Source organism: Pyrus communis, chromosome 12 (genome assembly GCF_963583255.1).
Source record: "Pyrus communis chromosome 12, drPyrComm1.1, whole genome shotgun sequence".
NCBI classification, from domain to species: domain Eukaryota; kingdom Viridiplantae; phylum Streptophyta; class Magnoliopsida; order Rosales; family Rosaceae; genus Pyrus; species Pyrus communis.
Window position 1 is genome coordinate 20,863,552 of NC_084814.1, and position 16,889 is coordinate 20,880,440.

A 16,889-nucleotide genomic window follows, 5' to 3' on the forward strand; every position below is an offset into this window, starting at 1 on the left:
GAAAGAGTGAATACGAGTTAATACTAAGAATATAGTTTGAAACCCCTTGCACGTTACCAAAAAGAAATCTTTATCTTTGGTTTTGATGTTAGGTTGGGCTTTTTGCTGGCCGCGGCCGGTGGCTTCATCGTTGTGGCAAGAGCGATTGATTGTGGTGGTCCAGGGCTATGTCTTTTTTTCTTTTGTTGAAAAATATTTACAGAAATCATATTCTGTAAACTATATAAACCATGTTTGTAATACAAGTGAGACCGACTTGTATTGGTGAACCCTCTTTAGCATCACACTCTTTGGTTACATTAAAAAATTTCGTACCCTAGACCTAACATACTAACCCTACACCCCTCCCTCACCATTGATAGTGACGAGATGTGCATTGATATGATATTATAGAGGGCAGTGCTATTCACACACCTCTTTTTATCTTTCACACACCGTCGTTAATTTTTGTTCATTGCCCTTCTTCAATTCATTAAATATGACAACCAAAATTTAAGAGAAGTGTGTAAGAGATAAAAATGTGTATATGGATAGCACCACACTTGCTGATTAGGGGTTTTCTTGTATTTGGGTTTTTTTTTTTATGTTGTATAGGGTTTGGGCTGCCCTTTATATTTTTTTGGGCTTGGGGATTCAGTTGTGCCTTTTGTTGGCTATCTGTTTCCTTGTTTTTGGGTTGGTTTGGTATATGTGGACTCAGTTGTGCCCAAATGATGATCATATGACTACCAGTCCATTAGTTATATAATTGTACGGATGTTATCATTCGACAATCTGTGTGGTGCTGAATTGACATAAGTTGTTTTACCCTTGCTTGTCCTAATTGGGTTTTGTTTGAAAGATTTACTTGTCCTAAAAATAAAGTGCAGCAAATTTAAATCCAAAAACTGAAATTTTGGCTATGTACTCTTCATATAGAGATTGAACCAAGTCAGTACAGTGTAAATTGGAAATTTTCCAACAAAATTTGATAGGTTTAATCTCTATGGATTTCTAGTTTCATTAATCACAAAACACTATCGAACACTTCCAATAATAAAAAATAACTATTATTATTAGAGGGTTCGAAACTATTACATTAATTTAGAGAATATGAAATTTCGAACCCAGACACATACGTAAAAACCCGACATCTTATCCATTGAGAAAGTTTGTGTCTCTTCTTTTTTTGGGTTTCCTTGTGAATACTTCATGCAACATGTCTTTCAAAGACGCAGCTTTTGTTCGTAATAATCTTGGTTGGGCTTAATATTATCTTATGATGTTCAAATAAAACATCTATTCCAACAACGACAACAAAATTTGCCTTAGCAGGTTGCCATATCAAAAGATTTCGAACGAGCAATCAGTATACTTAAAATGTGAGTGCGCATGCATTCTTTCAAGTGTTGTTTAATTAATAAATGGGTAATACTAGGAATATCAAAATTTTAAATCAAATTTATAAACAAAATGATGTGATATGAATATAAAATAAGCACATCAATCAACGTTTAAATAATAATCTAATCATCTACCACCACATTATTTAGTATACAAATTTACTTTAAAAGTTGTGTTCTTCTTAGCAGTCAAAGTCTCACAACGAAGAAAGACCAAATTTTATAGAATTGCTCTTTATGTAGTACCAATATGATTTTGGTAACGTAGAACCCCCCATGTCAATAAATTACGTGGCCAGTGATATTCCAGTAGAAGAAAAAAAAAAAGCCTACATAACAAGGAAAAGGATCCTTGGGATCCAGCGGAATTTTCACACACCCTTAACTATTTTTTCCACACTTTTTCTTTTTTTTTTAATACTTAATTGGTATCCTACTATTTAATCTTCCATATATATCCTTCGTACTTTTTATGGTAATTAATGAAAGATTAAATAGGAAGGGGTATATATGGAAGATTAAATAGTAGGATACCAATTAAGTATTAAAAAATAGGGAGTAGTTAAGGGCGTATAAAAATCACAATCCTATACTTATATATATGTATGTATGTACGTATGTATGTAATTGGTGGTTGTTTAGATAAACATTATTTGTTCAAGTCTAAGCATGCAAGTTATCTTGGGGTTCGATATGATAAGACTAAGCATAAGGATCGAATTTGGTTGCATTTTTGACTAAGTTCAGAGTCTTGGGAGCAGTAGGGCTTATCAAAGGCTTAAGTCAGTGGAAGAGTTTTAATAGCATGGTAATCTTTATTAGCTTATCAATCAGTGCGTACTGGTCCTATAAATACAAGACACCGTACAACATTTCGAGCTCTTCAATTCAACACACAAATTGCCTTGCGCAAGCCTCTCAAACATCTTGAGATTTTTTTTATTTTCTTTTTCCGCCAACACACCTTCACTTTGGATAAACAGCGCTGTTAAGGCAACCGGTGACATCTTCAGTTTGGATAAACAACACTGTTGTCGTAGAATCAGCCATTCCTGAAGCATCTTCAGTTTGGATAAACAGCACTGCGTCGAGGCCGATTGGTTATCTATCAAAGTCACGGTCGAAAAGGATTTTCAAATCCTTATTGGCAGAGGTCATCTCATTAGCCATCTTGGCGAAGTGAGGTGTTACAAGTTATTACATTCGACATATTGAAAGCCGAATTTGATATTGAACTTCGCAAAACTAGTAGCCTTGTTTTCAAGCTCTAAAACCCGAAGGCCGAGGCGGTTCCTTCCTCGGCCGCAATCGCAAGGTGCAACATCAACACATTTTACTCCTCGGCCGACGAGTTGGCACGCCTCCCGTACAATTGAAGGACGTAATTAGTTTATTAATTACTCAGCATGCGCCCCACGTAAGCTTGGTAGTTTTTAGGGTCAATACTAATAATTAAGAAAATTAGTTAATTAAATGATGATCGTGATATACAAGAAGTCTTTATTCTTCATTTCCTTGGGTTTTGCAAATTTTTCAAATGATATGGTTATCCACATCAGATACCACCTCAGGTGGTATAAAAATACGGTATAAAAATATAGTATGAATATCATTAGTCCTATCTATTAGAGTTTTCCTTGCAAGCAAAGACATCGTGGTCCAAACCTTCAATGTTGAGTCATCCATATCAAATACACCTTGCCATCTTCTGAAGTTAGTCGGATTTAACGTCGTCGCGCTCATTTTTAGCTGCAATGGTTATTTTATACGATGATTGCACTACAAAGAAATTGATCTTAGAACACAAAAAATCAAAATAAAAAATTAGTGAAGATTACTATCGCATTTAAAAAAATAACGATAATTTTTTTAGCTAAGATTAACAGCCTCGCGCTCTTTTTTAGCTGCAATAATTCTCAAAACCCAGTAACAATTTTTTAGTGCAGATGAGTCTCGCAAAGATGAAGGCATGTTCGAGGATTAAGGTCTCTAATTGGTAGATGGCTCAGATCGAACAAAGTTATATGTACAGCAGTTGGTAGAAAAATGAGGAGCCGAAGTTTTACGCATGGAGAATCCCATTGTGAGGAGCTTGCATATGTATAGTTTCTCTTTCTTTCGAGGAACTGGGGACGAACATCCATATCTATTCATTTCCTACAACCCAAAATATAAAATTAAAAGAAAATGTAAACGACAAGGTGAAGAAATTTTACAAACTCTCTTTGCCCGATTTGGATGAATTAAAAAATATTTGAACGGGAAAAACTGCTATTGCATGTCATGCCATATTAAATTTGATTTCTCGAATAAAAAACATCGATGCTGTCATTTTTTATCGTTATTATTGATTTTGATATTTTAATATCTCCTTTAAAGATATTCTAACCAGAAATTTTCAGAGATGGAAGGAACCAGAAAATTTTCACAACTTTCTGGGTTTCATCTGCATGGAGAGAAAGTGGGGAGGAGAGATGGTGAGGAATAGCAGACGAGAGAGAAATATCGTTTTAAATTATAATTTTTAAAATTATATTAATAGTGGGACCCAAGAATGAAGGCAATTAAATTCTTAAATACTCGGACCTCTTCCACCATACATCAACCCAAATGTTTAAAATTTAATGAAACGATTAAAATTATTATAATAATTAATAAAAAAATTATTTTTTATTGTTAAATTAAATTTCAACCATTCAAATTGATGGATCGAAAGGATTGGAATCTGAAGAGGATAAGGATTGGAATATGAAGAGGGTTCCTTTTCCAAATATACATGGTGAGTCTAGCTAGCTAGCTAGCTTTCTCTTTTGTAAATATATTAATAGTGGGACCCAAGAGTCTAGGCTATTGAAGGCAAATACACTCGAATAGTGGGAACGAAGAATGAAGGCAATTGAAGGCAAATACAGGTAAGCCAGTCCGTCTGGCATCCTCCTTTAAATTATATTAATAGCGGGACCCAAAAATGAAGGCAATTAAATCCACATACACGTGGTAAGCGAGTCCGGCTGGACCTTTATAATTATAATTTGAATGGAAAAATGTTATTCGCACTTTAAAAATCTTATTTTATATTTCTTATAAATATATATATTTTTTTCAAATATAGAAAGTTTGAAGTATAGAATGAGTTTTTTGAAGTGTCAATAACAATTCTCTTAATGCTACAGAGGTATAATTTATAGATAAATTTTGCAGATTAAATATTGATAAATGTACTTATTTATATTGATAATATTATTTAATTTGAAATTTTATATACTAATTTAATTTCTTTAATATTAAATTTATATTTTAGTCACTACTTAAGTACTTATAGCTATAGATTATAATATATATATATATATATATATTTATCAAAATCATTACTTATATTATAATCACGGCTAATATATTAGAGTATACTAGCAACAATGCCCGCGCGTTGCCGCGGGTTTTAAAACTGTATAAAACATGTGAAAAGTGCTAAATACATATGATATGTCATACTATTTAGATATATGTTGAAATCTGTTTACAATCATATGGATTGGCGGTTGTATTGCCATTGTTCTAATATTCACATGTTTTACAAATTTGAAATCCTAAGTGTTCTTAACTGAAAGAAAAGATAAAAGTTGTTTTATTGCCATTGTTCTAATATTCACATCTTTTACAAATTTGAAGTTCTAAGAGTTCTTAACGAAAAGAAAAGATAAATTTTTTTTTCTCACTGAAATATGTCAATTTGAATCAAATCTACCTAAGAAGTATAGATTGTAGCATAACTTGTAATTTTTGCAAGCTGGACACCTGCAATATTAATAGTGACATAATTTCTTCCTAAGCCATTGGAAAAACCAAAATTGAACAGAACTTCCTCACCCCTCGTCTGACCAAATAAAAGAAGTAATGTTTCTCTTTTGGAACCTCTAATCACATGACACTCCAATCACATGACACAGAACCAGACAGAACATAAATTTAAAAAAAAAAAAAAAAAAAAGAAGAAAGAATTGAACACAATTAGTCTTGACAAAAACTTATTACCCAAGAATGGAAAGTCACTGAAAACACAAATCACTAATGAAGAAATGAGGAAAGAAATGAGGAACTTAACTTATAAAGCATTAGGATGAACCATGCTAATTCGTTCATAACTGATCTGTCTCCCTACATTTTTCAAACTTGCAACCACATATAGTATTATAACATAATGATCAAACAAAACAGATTAATTCTTAAGCACACATTAACTCTTGATCATGGAAAGGCTTTGGTTTCTTGCAAAATAATGGAAAATAAAATAAGAAACCCGTTGGAAAAGTTGGCAGTAGATTGGTTAAAAAACAATTTAAAATACTTTTTATACGACTTGGTGATTCTAAACACTATTTGTTTCCAGATGAAATTAAGCTCGCAAAGAAACATGCCCCAAATCAGCTGAAGAACTCATAAAAGAATTTATACCTTGCAATTTATCATAACCTTTTCCATCACAGAATATTCAAAATTTTCAACAGAAAATGGATTTTATAATGTTGGTTAAAGAATAGGTTGGGGCATACCTTGTAGTTTGTGCAAGCAAGAATTACATTGTTATAACGCAACGAAAAAATTGGGGTCAAACCTGTTATGAAACAACATTTTAATTAAACGAATGAATGTGGAAATGAGCTGGTTAAAGTATGTTCATTTGTTATAGTATAGTTTTGTGTTTTTATATAACTCCAGGTTTTTTAGCTGGATACAGGTGACATAATGGATGTTTGTTAAAATTATCGACATCACAAATATGCATATAATGAGGGAATGGTAACATACCTTGTAATTTTTGGAAGTGAGAGAGATGTAGAATGTCAATGGTGACGTAAATTTATTGTCAGAGATTTTAAAAACTACAGGAAAAGTTGTAATCACATGATACTGTAATTAAATGAGAGAAATTCAGTGTGTAGAGAAGGAAAAAAAAAATTTGTACACAGAAAGACCTATCTGTTAAAAATGGGAAATAACCTAAAAAAGAAAATTATCAACGGGAAATTAGGACAAAATCTTGATCAGACAATGTAAGGAGTTGGGTTTTAGAGGAGTCATCGTTGTTCAACATTGGTTTAAAGGTGCTTCAACGCAGAAAAAAATGTTGAGGGATATAAATGTAACAGAAAAGTAACCAAAGTAAGTAGCATTATTTACAATGAACTGAAAATGTGAAACATATTGTAGAAACGGATCCAAGTGAATCATGTTTTTTTTTTAATTGTAAAAATAGTAACAAATGATGTTCAGAGATGGATCAGATATGCCTTATTTAGTGTCTCTGTGGTATACAGAGATATGAATCAGTGAGTTGTTTGTGCTTTGATTTTTTGCGGCATCACCATCATGTCCATGTTTTCTCTTCAGATGAACTGACTATTACCAATATATAAACAAACAATTTCTTCTTTTCACCTGTTGTAAATAGATGGTAAACTACCTAGTTATTCGTTTGAAGGATTTAAGATGAACATCCAAAAGTATGAATTTAGATATTTTAATGATAGATATATTTCGCCGATATCCTTTGATTGAGCAAAAGAAGATAATATGAATTGTACAATTATTTAAACTATCTAACCAATAATAAGAATGTTGGATAGATAGAATTAACAATTGTGGTTACAACATCTTTGATAATACCTTTGGATGTCCAACTAAATCCATTTATGGGTAAGTAGTTAATCATGTATTGAGACCAGGTGAAAAGCAGACATTGCAGATATATATCAGTAATAACCAGTTCCTCAGAAGAGAAGGGTTAGCAAAAACTTAATTTAAACGGCAAACATATATGGAAAAAGCAATAAATTATAATTTTTTAAATAAACTATTGATTGTTATGGGAATGTACCTCCATATGAAACAAAGTAGGTGATCAACTCTGCAAGTGAGCGAGATTCAACAGGCTGACTACCTAATTTGGAGAAAAAAAAAAGAGATTAGCATTAACATGTTTTTAAGTATATATAGTATTTTTATACACATATTTATAAATTTAAATCCAGACGGTTACATAATCAAAGAGAAAGTATACCAAATGTCGACAATGTAGATGTATTGTTGAAGCAAGAATTTAATAATTTAAAAACATAACGTTTTCCTTGCATAATATCATTAATAAAGAAATTTATTGAATAATTGAATAAGAAATACAAAAATGCTTTAAGACAACGGGAAAAATCCAAAAAGAGTAAATCAATGCGGAGACAAAATGGAAGAAAATTTAAACAGTGTTTCTATGGAGATATGAAACACTCTAACACATTATAAAGTAGGAATAATTAGAATCTATAATGTGGGCAAAGTTAAAAAAAAAAATAGCTGTATTAAAACATACCTAAGTTTAATGTTTGTTTTGTACATTATCTTTGGCCTGCTTATATAACTCATTGTGTATAGACAAAACGTAGGTAAGTATAGCAGTTAACAATTTGACTGTAAATTTTGAAGGACATCTTTAAAGACTATATTTGCAGTATAATTTTTAACATCATTTTCTCCATGAGATATCAAAATTTTGAGACCTTCTTTTGATGTTACTCTAGATAATGCAACGTATAGCTGACCATGGGTAAAAACTGGTTCAGGAAGATATAATCCTACTTGTCTCAAAGATTGTCCTTGACTTTTGTTGATAGTCATTGCAAAACATGGTCTAATTGGGAATTGACGCCTTTTAAAAACAAAAGGCCACTTATTCTCAGTTGCTGCAAGAGTGATCCTTGGTATGAAAACTTTGTAACCAACATTGTTTCCAGTAAGTATTTTAGCCTCAATAATTTTATTAAATAATTGAGTAATAACCAATCTAGTTCCATTACATAAACCGAAAGTTTGATTCAAATTTCGTAATAGCATAATCGGCATTCCTATTTTTAAAGTCAAGTTATGTGTAGGTAGACCATTGAAGTCTAATTTATTCAAAAATTCAACAGGATATGATGCTTCTAAATTTTCAACATTTCCATTGGAAGAACACAACGAATCATAGCTTAGAAACACATGTTGTTCTCCAGGTAACAATTCAATTATATAATTGTTTATATCTGTAACAGTTGTGTTTCGAGGTGTTATAATAGCACGTTCTCTTAAATAATCAAAATTGGTAAAAGAAGTTTCAAAATTGGGATAAGTCACCAAAAAAATAGAAGAAATTGGATTTCCAGAAGAATGAACTATTATATCTGTAGGTATTTTAATCAAAGATGTGTCTTTATCATTCAAATTATTTTCATCTGTTATATCACTAATTTTTCCATCACCTATTTGTAAAATCCAATCTGCAAAATCACTAATGTTCTGTTTTTCTTCAGCACTAATTCCACTTCTTGATAATCTCATGTTTTCTTTCAATTGAAAAATTTTAAAATGGGACCATAAATAAGAAGTATTTAAAGAAGCATTTATAATATCTTCTTTGGTTCCTCCAGGTATAACAGGTAATATTTGTCGAAAATCACCACCTAATAAAATAGGTTTACCACCAAAGGGAATCTTATTCTCTGAACCATGTAAATGTGATAAAATATCAGAAAGTGATTTATCCAATGCTTCAAAGCAATGTTTATGATTCATAGGTGTTTCATCCCATATAATTAAATCTGTCTTCTCAATTAATGTAACAAGATGCGTTTTCTTTTTTATTGCACAAATTGAAGAATCAGTAATAACTAAAGGTATTTTAAATCTAGAATAAGCTGTTCGACCACCTGGTAATAATAATGATGCTATTCCTGATGATGCAACTGCTAAAACAATTTTTCGTTCAGATCTGAGTCTACATATGATAGTGTCCCATAAAAAAGTTTTTCCAGTGCCTCCATGACCATAGACAAAAAATAAACCTTTTTCTTTTTTATTCACAGTTTCTATAACACAATCATAGATACGTTTTTGATCTTGATTGAGTTGTAATTTCAAAATATTATGTTTTTTTAACAATTCTTCACAATCATAATCTAACTCTTCTCTTAAAAGTTTATTTTTTATTTCTAACATTTTATTTGCATCAGGCATTGGTAAATAATATTTTTCTAAAGAAGTTGATGCATTATTGAAAAGCAATTCTAATTCAAATAGCACACAATTTTTTAATTCATCTTGTGGTACAACCATATCTGGAATTGCAAAAGTTTTTCGCAAATTGTATAAAATGTCATCATACATATTTTGCCAATAATTTTCAAAAAGAATTTGAGGATTTGCTACATCACAAAATAAAATAATTGTAACAAACAATTGTCTTAATTGAGCAGATGATGCTGTATTCACAGCATTTGATAAAGCTTCAATCCATTCTTTATCATCTCCTAACAATCCCAATGATTGGCATGCAGCTTGATATGAAATATGCACAACATTATTAATAGTTTTTATATCATCAAAGCTGAATGCACCTTTTTTCAAATTTAAAAGCATTCTTAAATAATATAACTCACCTGATGCAGGATGTACATACGCTATTCTGCCTATAGAACCTTTATGTTTCCTGGGCTTCCAAATTTTTTTCCGCGGATCATATACAAACTTTGATGGAATCTGTGCATAAGTCAATGAACGTGCTTCAGCATAAATTTTGTTAGTTTCAAACCAACTTGTCAACATTGTATGGTCAGAAGCATTTTGATTAATAATTGATTGCAGTGATTGGTCACCACAAAAAACAATATTTTGTTCTAATGGTAAATGCACAGGTAATCGTTCCACAGAAGGTTCCCTATGATGTATAGAATACTGAAACAATCTCCAAACAGCTTCATAAGGTGATATATATCTACAATTTAGATATGTTAATATTTCATCATTTGGATTTTGCTGAAGAACCAACCGTGCTCTATCTGAACCTTTATTTACATATTTGAACAAATATTTTATAAGTGTTGATTGACAACAAAATTCAACATTTATATGAGCATTATATCTCAAAAGCAATTCAGAATTATAAGGAACAACAAAACTATTATCAACTTTAATTCCATTTTTTACTACAAATTTTGTCTCATCATCACGACGCCTATAAACAGGAAAGCCACTCGGGTCAAAAACCGTCTCATTTTTATACGCCTTGGGAAAATTTTTGGTGCATTTATTTTCTCGCATGCAAGAAGAATTCCGATTGATATAACCACATGGACCATGAATCATAAATTGATTAACAATTTCATAAAGCCGAGGGTTCATAAATTTGTCTGGTAACTCAGCTGAAATGATAGAATCTATATCTGATGCTGTGTAACATTTAAATTTTGGTCTCAACCATATTAACATATGAGAATGAGGCAAACCTCTTTTTTGAAATTCAATTGTACAAACATCTATTTGTAAAAACAACAAATAGAAAAAAATTAAAAAAAAAACCAAAAAAAGAAAAAAGTTAGATTCACTATAAAGGAAAAAAAGACATATAATAAAAATAAAAAAAAACTTGTAGAACTTACTTGCATCAACCTCTCCAAAAGGCTGTCCAGATTTGATGAAATCAAGCAGATCATCAAGCTTCATTTTAAATATTCTAGAAATTATATCAGGTCTATCTTCAGGTTTGTAACCCTGTTTTTTTTCAAACTCTCTTATAATTTCTGGCCATTTTACATTACAGGTAAATGTTATAAACAAATCAGGATGACCATACTCTCTACAAATAGCCATAGCATCTTGATAATTATTGATCATATATCTAGGACTTCCTGTATACGAAGCAGGCAACACAATTTTTTGTCCTAAATTGTTTGCATCATTATCACCTTTTGATATTGCATCATAAATCCCCTTGTAAATTTCACTTCTCAAATTTTTTTGATTTTGTCTAATGTAATCTAACCTGTCCTCCTCAACTGTTGCATACGAATCAACCAAATATTGTTGAAAAAGTCTACCTCCTTTTAACAGCGTAGTTAAACATGGTTCTCTTTCCTGAATTTGATAAGCTATATAAGCCCTCATAGGCACCCTTTGTCTTTTTGTTTTTGGCCCTTTATAATTTTGATTCCACTTTAAATCCGGCCTATACCCGTCTTCACCATACGGAAAAAGAATAGGATATTGAAGGGCCATAAATTTTGGATTCAATTTTGTAACACGCTTTAATCCCTCGCTTTTACATTCTATAATGATGTCTCTATTAGAGTCAGACAAACCTATATCACCAACTATTAAACCACCTATCTCATCACTTGTTGGTTCATCATATTGTTTCCCATCATTTGGTTGCCTACCTAATAAAGTCATTCTTAAATTCATAAGACCATTTGTTTCAAATTTATCTCTTGCTGTTCGAAAAAGTTTGACTAACTCATTCAATTCATCAAACATTTTAATCAATTCTTGAACAATTCTTTCATCAAGCCTTCCATTTTTTCCATCAAAATTAAAAGCTTTGAGACGATTTTGAACTTCATTATATGTATCATAAACATATAATTGAGCAAATTTTGGAGACTCATTGCCAACAGGTAAAAGAGATCCCATTAAATGACAAACTTGACCACTAATTTTAAAAATGTAAGGACTTGATCCGTCATTAATTGAGTTATCAACTTTTGCTCCCATAGAAGTAAATGAAAACATAGAGTTGTAAGCTCTAATATTTTCTCGAAAAGATAAACTTGTTTTACCTCCATTTGGATCAAGCAAGCAATCTAAAAAAGTTGGCGTTGGTTTTGGAGGTTCAAATTTAATTTTTCCTTCTTGACAACAAAGAGTGAAAATAGGTTGAATTTTTTTCCAACTTTGTTTGAGAGATTCTTTCAACCAAAAATATGCACCGCAATGTACACACCTATAATTTCGATCACCTAAGTCCACATAATCTTTCACAACACCTACATAAAAACAAAACAAAAACAAAACAAAAAAAAAAAAAGGAAGAAAAATAAATAAAAACAAAAGAAAAAGATTAGCAACAACACGTAATCAAACAAACCGTAAACATAAACATGAAATAACTGAATTTGAAACGCACCAGTCCTATTTTTTTGGAAAAATGCTTGACCCTTACTTATGAGAACACGATCTTGAGCACACGATGCTCTGTTTTCAATGTTATCTGACAAATTAACAATGTTTTTGCCTTTTTGATCACGTGTGTACACTTGTTTTTTAAGCAAGAGAGGATTCAACATTTCATCACTGTTAACAGGTGCCTTGCTAGATGAACAACGATTCTCAACCAATAAATTTTGCGAAAGAGTTGTGTTAACTGCATACGGAACAACATTTTCAAAGTCTTGTACACAATTCATTCTACACATTTTTTTGGACCGACTGTCAAAATCCAAAACCGCATTACAATCCGTGTCATCAATATTTTGCTTTCGTTTTATACCATCTATTTTCCCATCATTTATAATTTTTTCAGCCATAATCAAAAATTAATAATCACAACTGATTATGAACCACCGGATTGCAAAACATATTTGAAAAAAAAAAACAATAAGAAAAAAACAAACAGTCAACAAAACAGTTAAACAATAAGAAACATAACAAAACATTGCAATTATAAATGTAGACAACCAACCATATTACCACATTCATACAACTAAAAAGACAAAAATCAAAACAACCAACCTCTTTGAAAGATCACTGGTTCCAAGCTTTCAATGTTTGATTACTTTAGTAGCAACCAAATTAATCTGAAACAAAAACAGACGCCATTAATTAAATCAACCTAAAACAGAAAACCAATACAAATTTACAGAGACAGAGAAGCCTACATTCACCCAATTGTTAACCAAGACTGTAGATTAAAATTATTTCTTTTATTCTACTTTCTCTTTTCTTCATTGGTAATTTGTGTTTTCAGTAAATGAGGGAACAAATCAGCAACCTAACTTATATAGCATTAGGATGAACCATGCTAATTTGTTGATAACTGATCTGTCTCCCTACATTTTTCAAACTTGCAACCACATATAGTATTATAACATAACAATCAAACAAAACAAATTAATTCTTAAGCACATATTAATTCTCGAGCATGGAAAGGCTTTGGTTTGTTGCAAAATAACAGGAAAAAAAAAAAAAAAAACCCGTTGGAAAAGTTGGCAATAGATTGGTTAAAAAACAATTTAAAATACTTTTTGTATGACTTGGTGATTCTAAACACTATTTGTTTCCAGATGAAATTAAATATCATAATGAAACATGCCCCAAATCAGCTGAAGAACTCATAATAGAATTTCTACCTTGCAATTTATCATAACATTTTCCATCACAGAATATTCAAAATTTTCAACAGAACATGGATTGTATAATATTGGTTAAAGAATCGATTGGAGTATACCTCGTAGTTTGTGCAAGCTAGAATCACATTGTTATAACGCAACGACAAAATTGGGGTCAAACCTGTTATGAAACAACATTTTAATTAACAAAAGTTCAGCCTAAAAAGAAACACGGGACGATCTATTATAAATTGCCACTTACATCAGAAACAAATGTTAATTTATTCAAAATCAATCATGGAAAACAAATATATATATATATATACACACGAAAAGATAAAAATAGACAATAAGCACGAATAATTTTTTTTGAGATTATTAATCCATATTGCAAATCACAGGTCACAAATTGAAACCAAATGATATCATCCAAGAATACCTTTTGTATTCTGTCTTTATATTGATTGCCAACCAAATTGTCTTTTTTTTTTTTTCTTTCTCAACCCTGTGCAGTTCAAAAGTACAACCACCAAACCCTGTAATGAACCAAGATATTGTTCATAGCAAATTCCAAAAATTTAATTAGATTTAACCAATACAGTCCTAAACCCATTTAATCTGAAAAATATAAAGAGAATCCTGTACATTACAAAATCAAATGAAATCATATAATCTCAAACATTTTATTCATACCTTTTTTATTTTATCTTTATACCGATCACCAACAGCCTTTATATGTTTTTAGTCAGTCTGTGAAGGTGAATTTTATCAAAAACCTGCAATCATGAAAAGAAAAAAAATTTAATATCATAAAGATAGAAAGAAAATTGCAGCCCTGAATATTTATAACACAAAGAGAATGATCACACAGAGATAAAATTGATCAACAAAGATACATTTGTCCACCGAAGTCCAATAAAATACATCTAGAAAAGCTGTTCAGTTTTTACACTTCTTAATCAACAGACTTTAAAAACGAATTGAAATGAACTAAATGAAAAAGAATAACAAAAGTTCATGTCAAAAAAAAAGGATTTAAACATATTAGACCATGCACTGGCTAACCTTTTGACTAAATCATCAACACTCTGAATACAAATAAATGAATGTGCACCTAGAGGTGTAAATTAGAGGATCCCAAAATTATCCCAATGTTATTTTGTCTATACCTTTGATGGAAATCCATAGAAGTCAGAGAGAGCTTCATAGAGAAAAAAGGCAGGACATGATTTCAGCATGTGTGCAACTTTCTACAACCCTAGAGGTTCCACTTGTTTTGCGAAAACAAAATCAGTGCTCGGAATCCAGAAAAGTAAAATGATAACCGTTATTGCTTCACCTACTAAAATTTTTAAAACCTCATTTAGTCACTAATACAAAAGATGGTGTTTCCCAAAGATGGAACTGCGAAAATCATTGATGCTAATGATTTCCGCTACACTATTAAAATCTCTTGACCCCGATAAGCATCTTTTACCTTACAAAAATTTTATGGTTAAGTGACTTCTTTATACAACCTTGCTATTCCAAATAACTAATCTCATACTTTGTAACCAAATTATTACATGCTTCTAATGTTGCTTTCAAGTAACAGTAAAAACCAAGAAAAAAATTGAAATGCCATGATCCTTATGGCTTTTTTGCACATAAATACACGTGTTATAATTTAAATGAATGTGTAATAGTTTTTTGAGTACTCTGAAAAATTGTTTTTGAAAATAGGTTATCTCCCAAAATATAAGCCTGCACGTGAAATTCGGCTGGGCCTTAAATATAAGAAGCCCGCACTGGAAAAAAGAAAAATTAAATTGAGAAAAAATGCAAAACCCTAATCTGAGAGCCTATAAAAGCACGGCCTCTTGCTATGCTTCTCCATCTTCTCCTCTGTTTTTCTGTGTTTTCGATTAGGTTGAATGATAGAATAATTACAAAAGCATATCAGATAAATTAGGGTTAATTAAGAAATAGTAAGGAAAGTGATGAGAGGCTCTGTCGCCCCAGTCTTACCCGCATCAACATATTTGCTGCTTCCTGGTGATTGACTCTCTTTCTGATTCCTCATTTTCTTTTATTTTTTTCTATATCAATTTTTTTTTTAAATATTTTTTGGTGCAATAAGTCTGGAAGAGGCAAATTGGGGGAGGTGTGATGATGATTATCCATTGAATCATCCTGAATAATCATATTCTGATGACTAATTATTAATCAAAATTACATGCACTACCATCTGAGCTCTCCCTAAATCCTCCACCTTCAAATTCCACCCTAAATGATTCTTTTTCTTAATCTATTAATTCATGTTTTTAAAATAATTCTAGTGTACTTTTGCCCATTGGTATGTGATGTCCAGACTAAAAAAATGTGGCTGGGCATTTCGTAAGAACTTGGACTTTGGTAGTCCAGATTAGATTAGCTTTTGACTTTGCCAGTTTATTGCATGCCCTTTACCTATAATTCATGTCCTAATTTATCTGTTTAGGTTTTAGTCTTTGCCTTTAGGAAAACGCAAAATCTCTACCTTAAACGATCATGTGCAACCACACTCCTTACACCCCTTGTCTCTTTCCCCAACCTCAAATTTTCTAGGCAACCAAACAGAAGACAATATTTCACTCCTTTTTTCTAGTCAGTAGGCAATAAGACTCAGCGTTTCACTCTCTTCCGTTTCCCTTTGATTCTCGGCAACCAAACACAAATTAGGAACTAAAATTAGAAAGAAATTCGAACCTGCCTTGTAAATTAGGGCTTGAGCGATGTTCTTCACGTGCGACGTGGATCTTCCGGTGGCGAGGACCATGAAATCCGCCCACTCGCAGTGCTAAGTGGTGGAGAAGCTATTCACCCTGAGAAAATAAAAAAACCAATCTGATGGGTTCTAATGGGTCTTAAAGACAACAAATGTAAAAATTTGCCCAAAAAAAGAAATCTAACAACAAAAACATAAATTATATAGCTTACCCAGAAAAGGTTCAAAGGGAACAGAAGCAAAGATTTGTGAGAGAGAAGACGGATCGAAGCAGAGATCGACGGCAAAAGAGAGAAGGCAACAGAAAGGTAGAGAAGGCAACAGAAAGGTTGAGGGGCGAGATTGATCGCACTTGTTGGAATCGAAGGCGAGTAAGCCCGAGAACAGCAGAAGAGAGATCTGTGAGAAAGATGTGAGAAAGAAACGGAAAGCAAAAGAAAAATCGAGAACACTCAGTCCAAATAGAGAATCCATCGATGATAGACGCGTGGAAGCAATGGGCAAAAATGGCATTTTGCTTCCCAAAAAACCAAAGAGAAGAACAACCGGAGGAAAAACCCAGGGGCAAAATCGTCC

At 31.7% G+C, this 16,889-nt stretch overlaps 1 protein-coding gene and 2 non-coding genes across 5 annotated transcripts; 2 read left to right on the top strand and 1 right to left on the bottom strand.

The window, feature by feature from the left end:
• Window positions 1–5,446: 5,446 nt before the first annotated feature.
• On the bottom strand, window positions 5,447–16,405 carry LOC137709852 (uncharacterized). 3 transcript variants are annotated; one of them, XM_068448833.1, is made up of 8 exons: window positions 14,261–15,945; window positions 14,007–14,103; window positions 13,687–13,748; window positions 12,972–13,036; window positions 10,844–12,226; window positions 9,845–9,944; window positions 7,258–7,320; window positions 5,447–5,994 (listed from the first exon to the last, which is right to left on the bottom strand). In XM_068448833.1, exons 5-8 carry the CDS (start codon window positions 10,895–10,897, stop codon window positions 5,861–5,863), a joined length of 351 nt encoding a protein of 116 aa, XP_068304934.1. In that variant the 5' UTR covers window positions 10,898–12,226; window positions 12,972–13,036; window positions 13,687–13,748; window positions 14,007–14,103; window positions 14,261–15,945; the 3' UTR covers window positions 5,447–5,860. The 3 variants fall into 3 exon arrangements, 1 of the variants encoding a protein (XP_068304934.1); XR_011064940.1 differs by lacking the exon at window positions 5,447–5,994 and adding an exon at window positions 16,295–16,405 and having other exon boundaries at window positions 6,413–7,320; window positions 14,261–14,343; XR_011064939.1 differs by lacking the exon at window positions 5,447–5,994 and having other exon boundaries at window positions 6,413–7,320.
• Window positions 15,540–15,624, top strand: LOC137711801 (small nucleolar RNA U31b). The gene has a single exon (XR_011065146.1). It is a non-coding gene; the product is annotated as a small nucleolar RNA U31b (small nucleolar RNA).
• Window positions 15,706–15,804, top strand: LOC137711782 (small nucleolar RNA Z195/SNORD33/SNORD32 family). The gene has a single exon (XR_011065128.1). It is a non-coding gene; the product is annotated as a small nucleolar RNA Z195/SNORD33/SNORD32 family (small nucleolar RNA).
• Window positions 16,406–16,889: the final 484 nt, after the last annotated feature.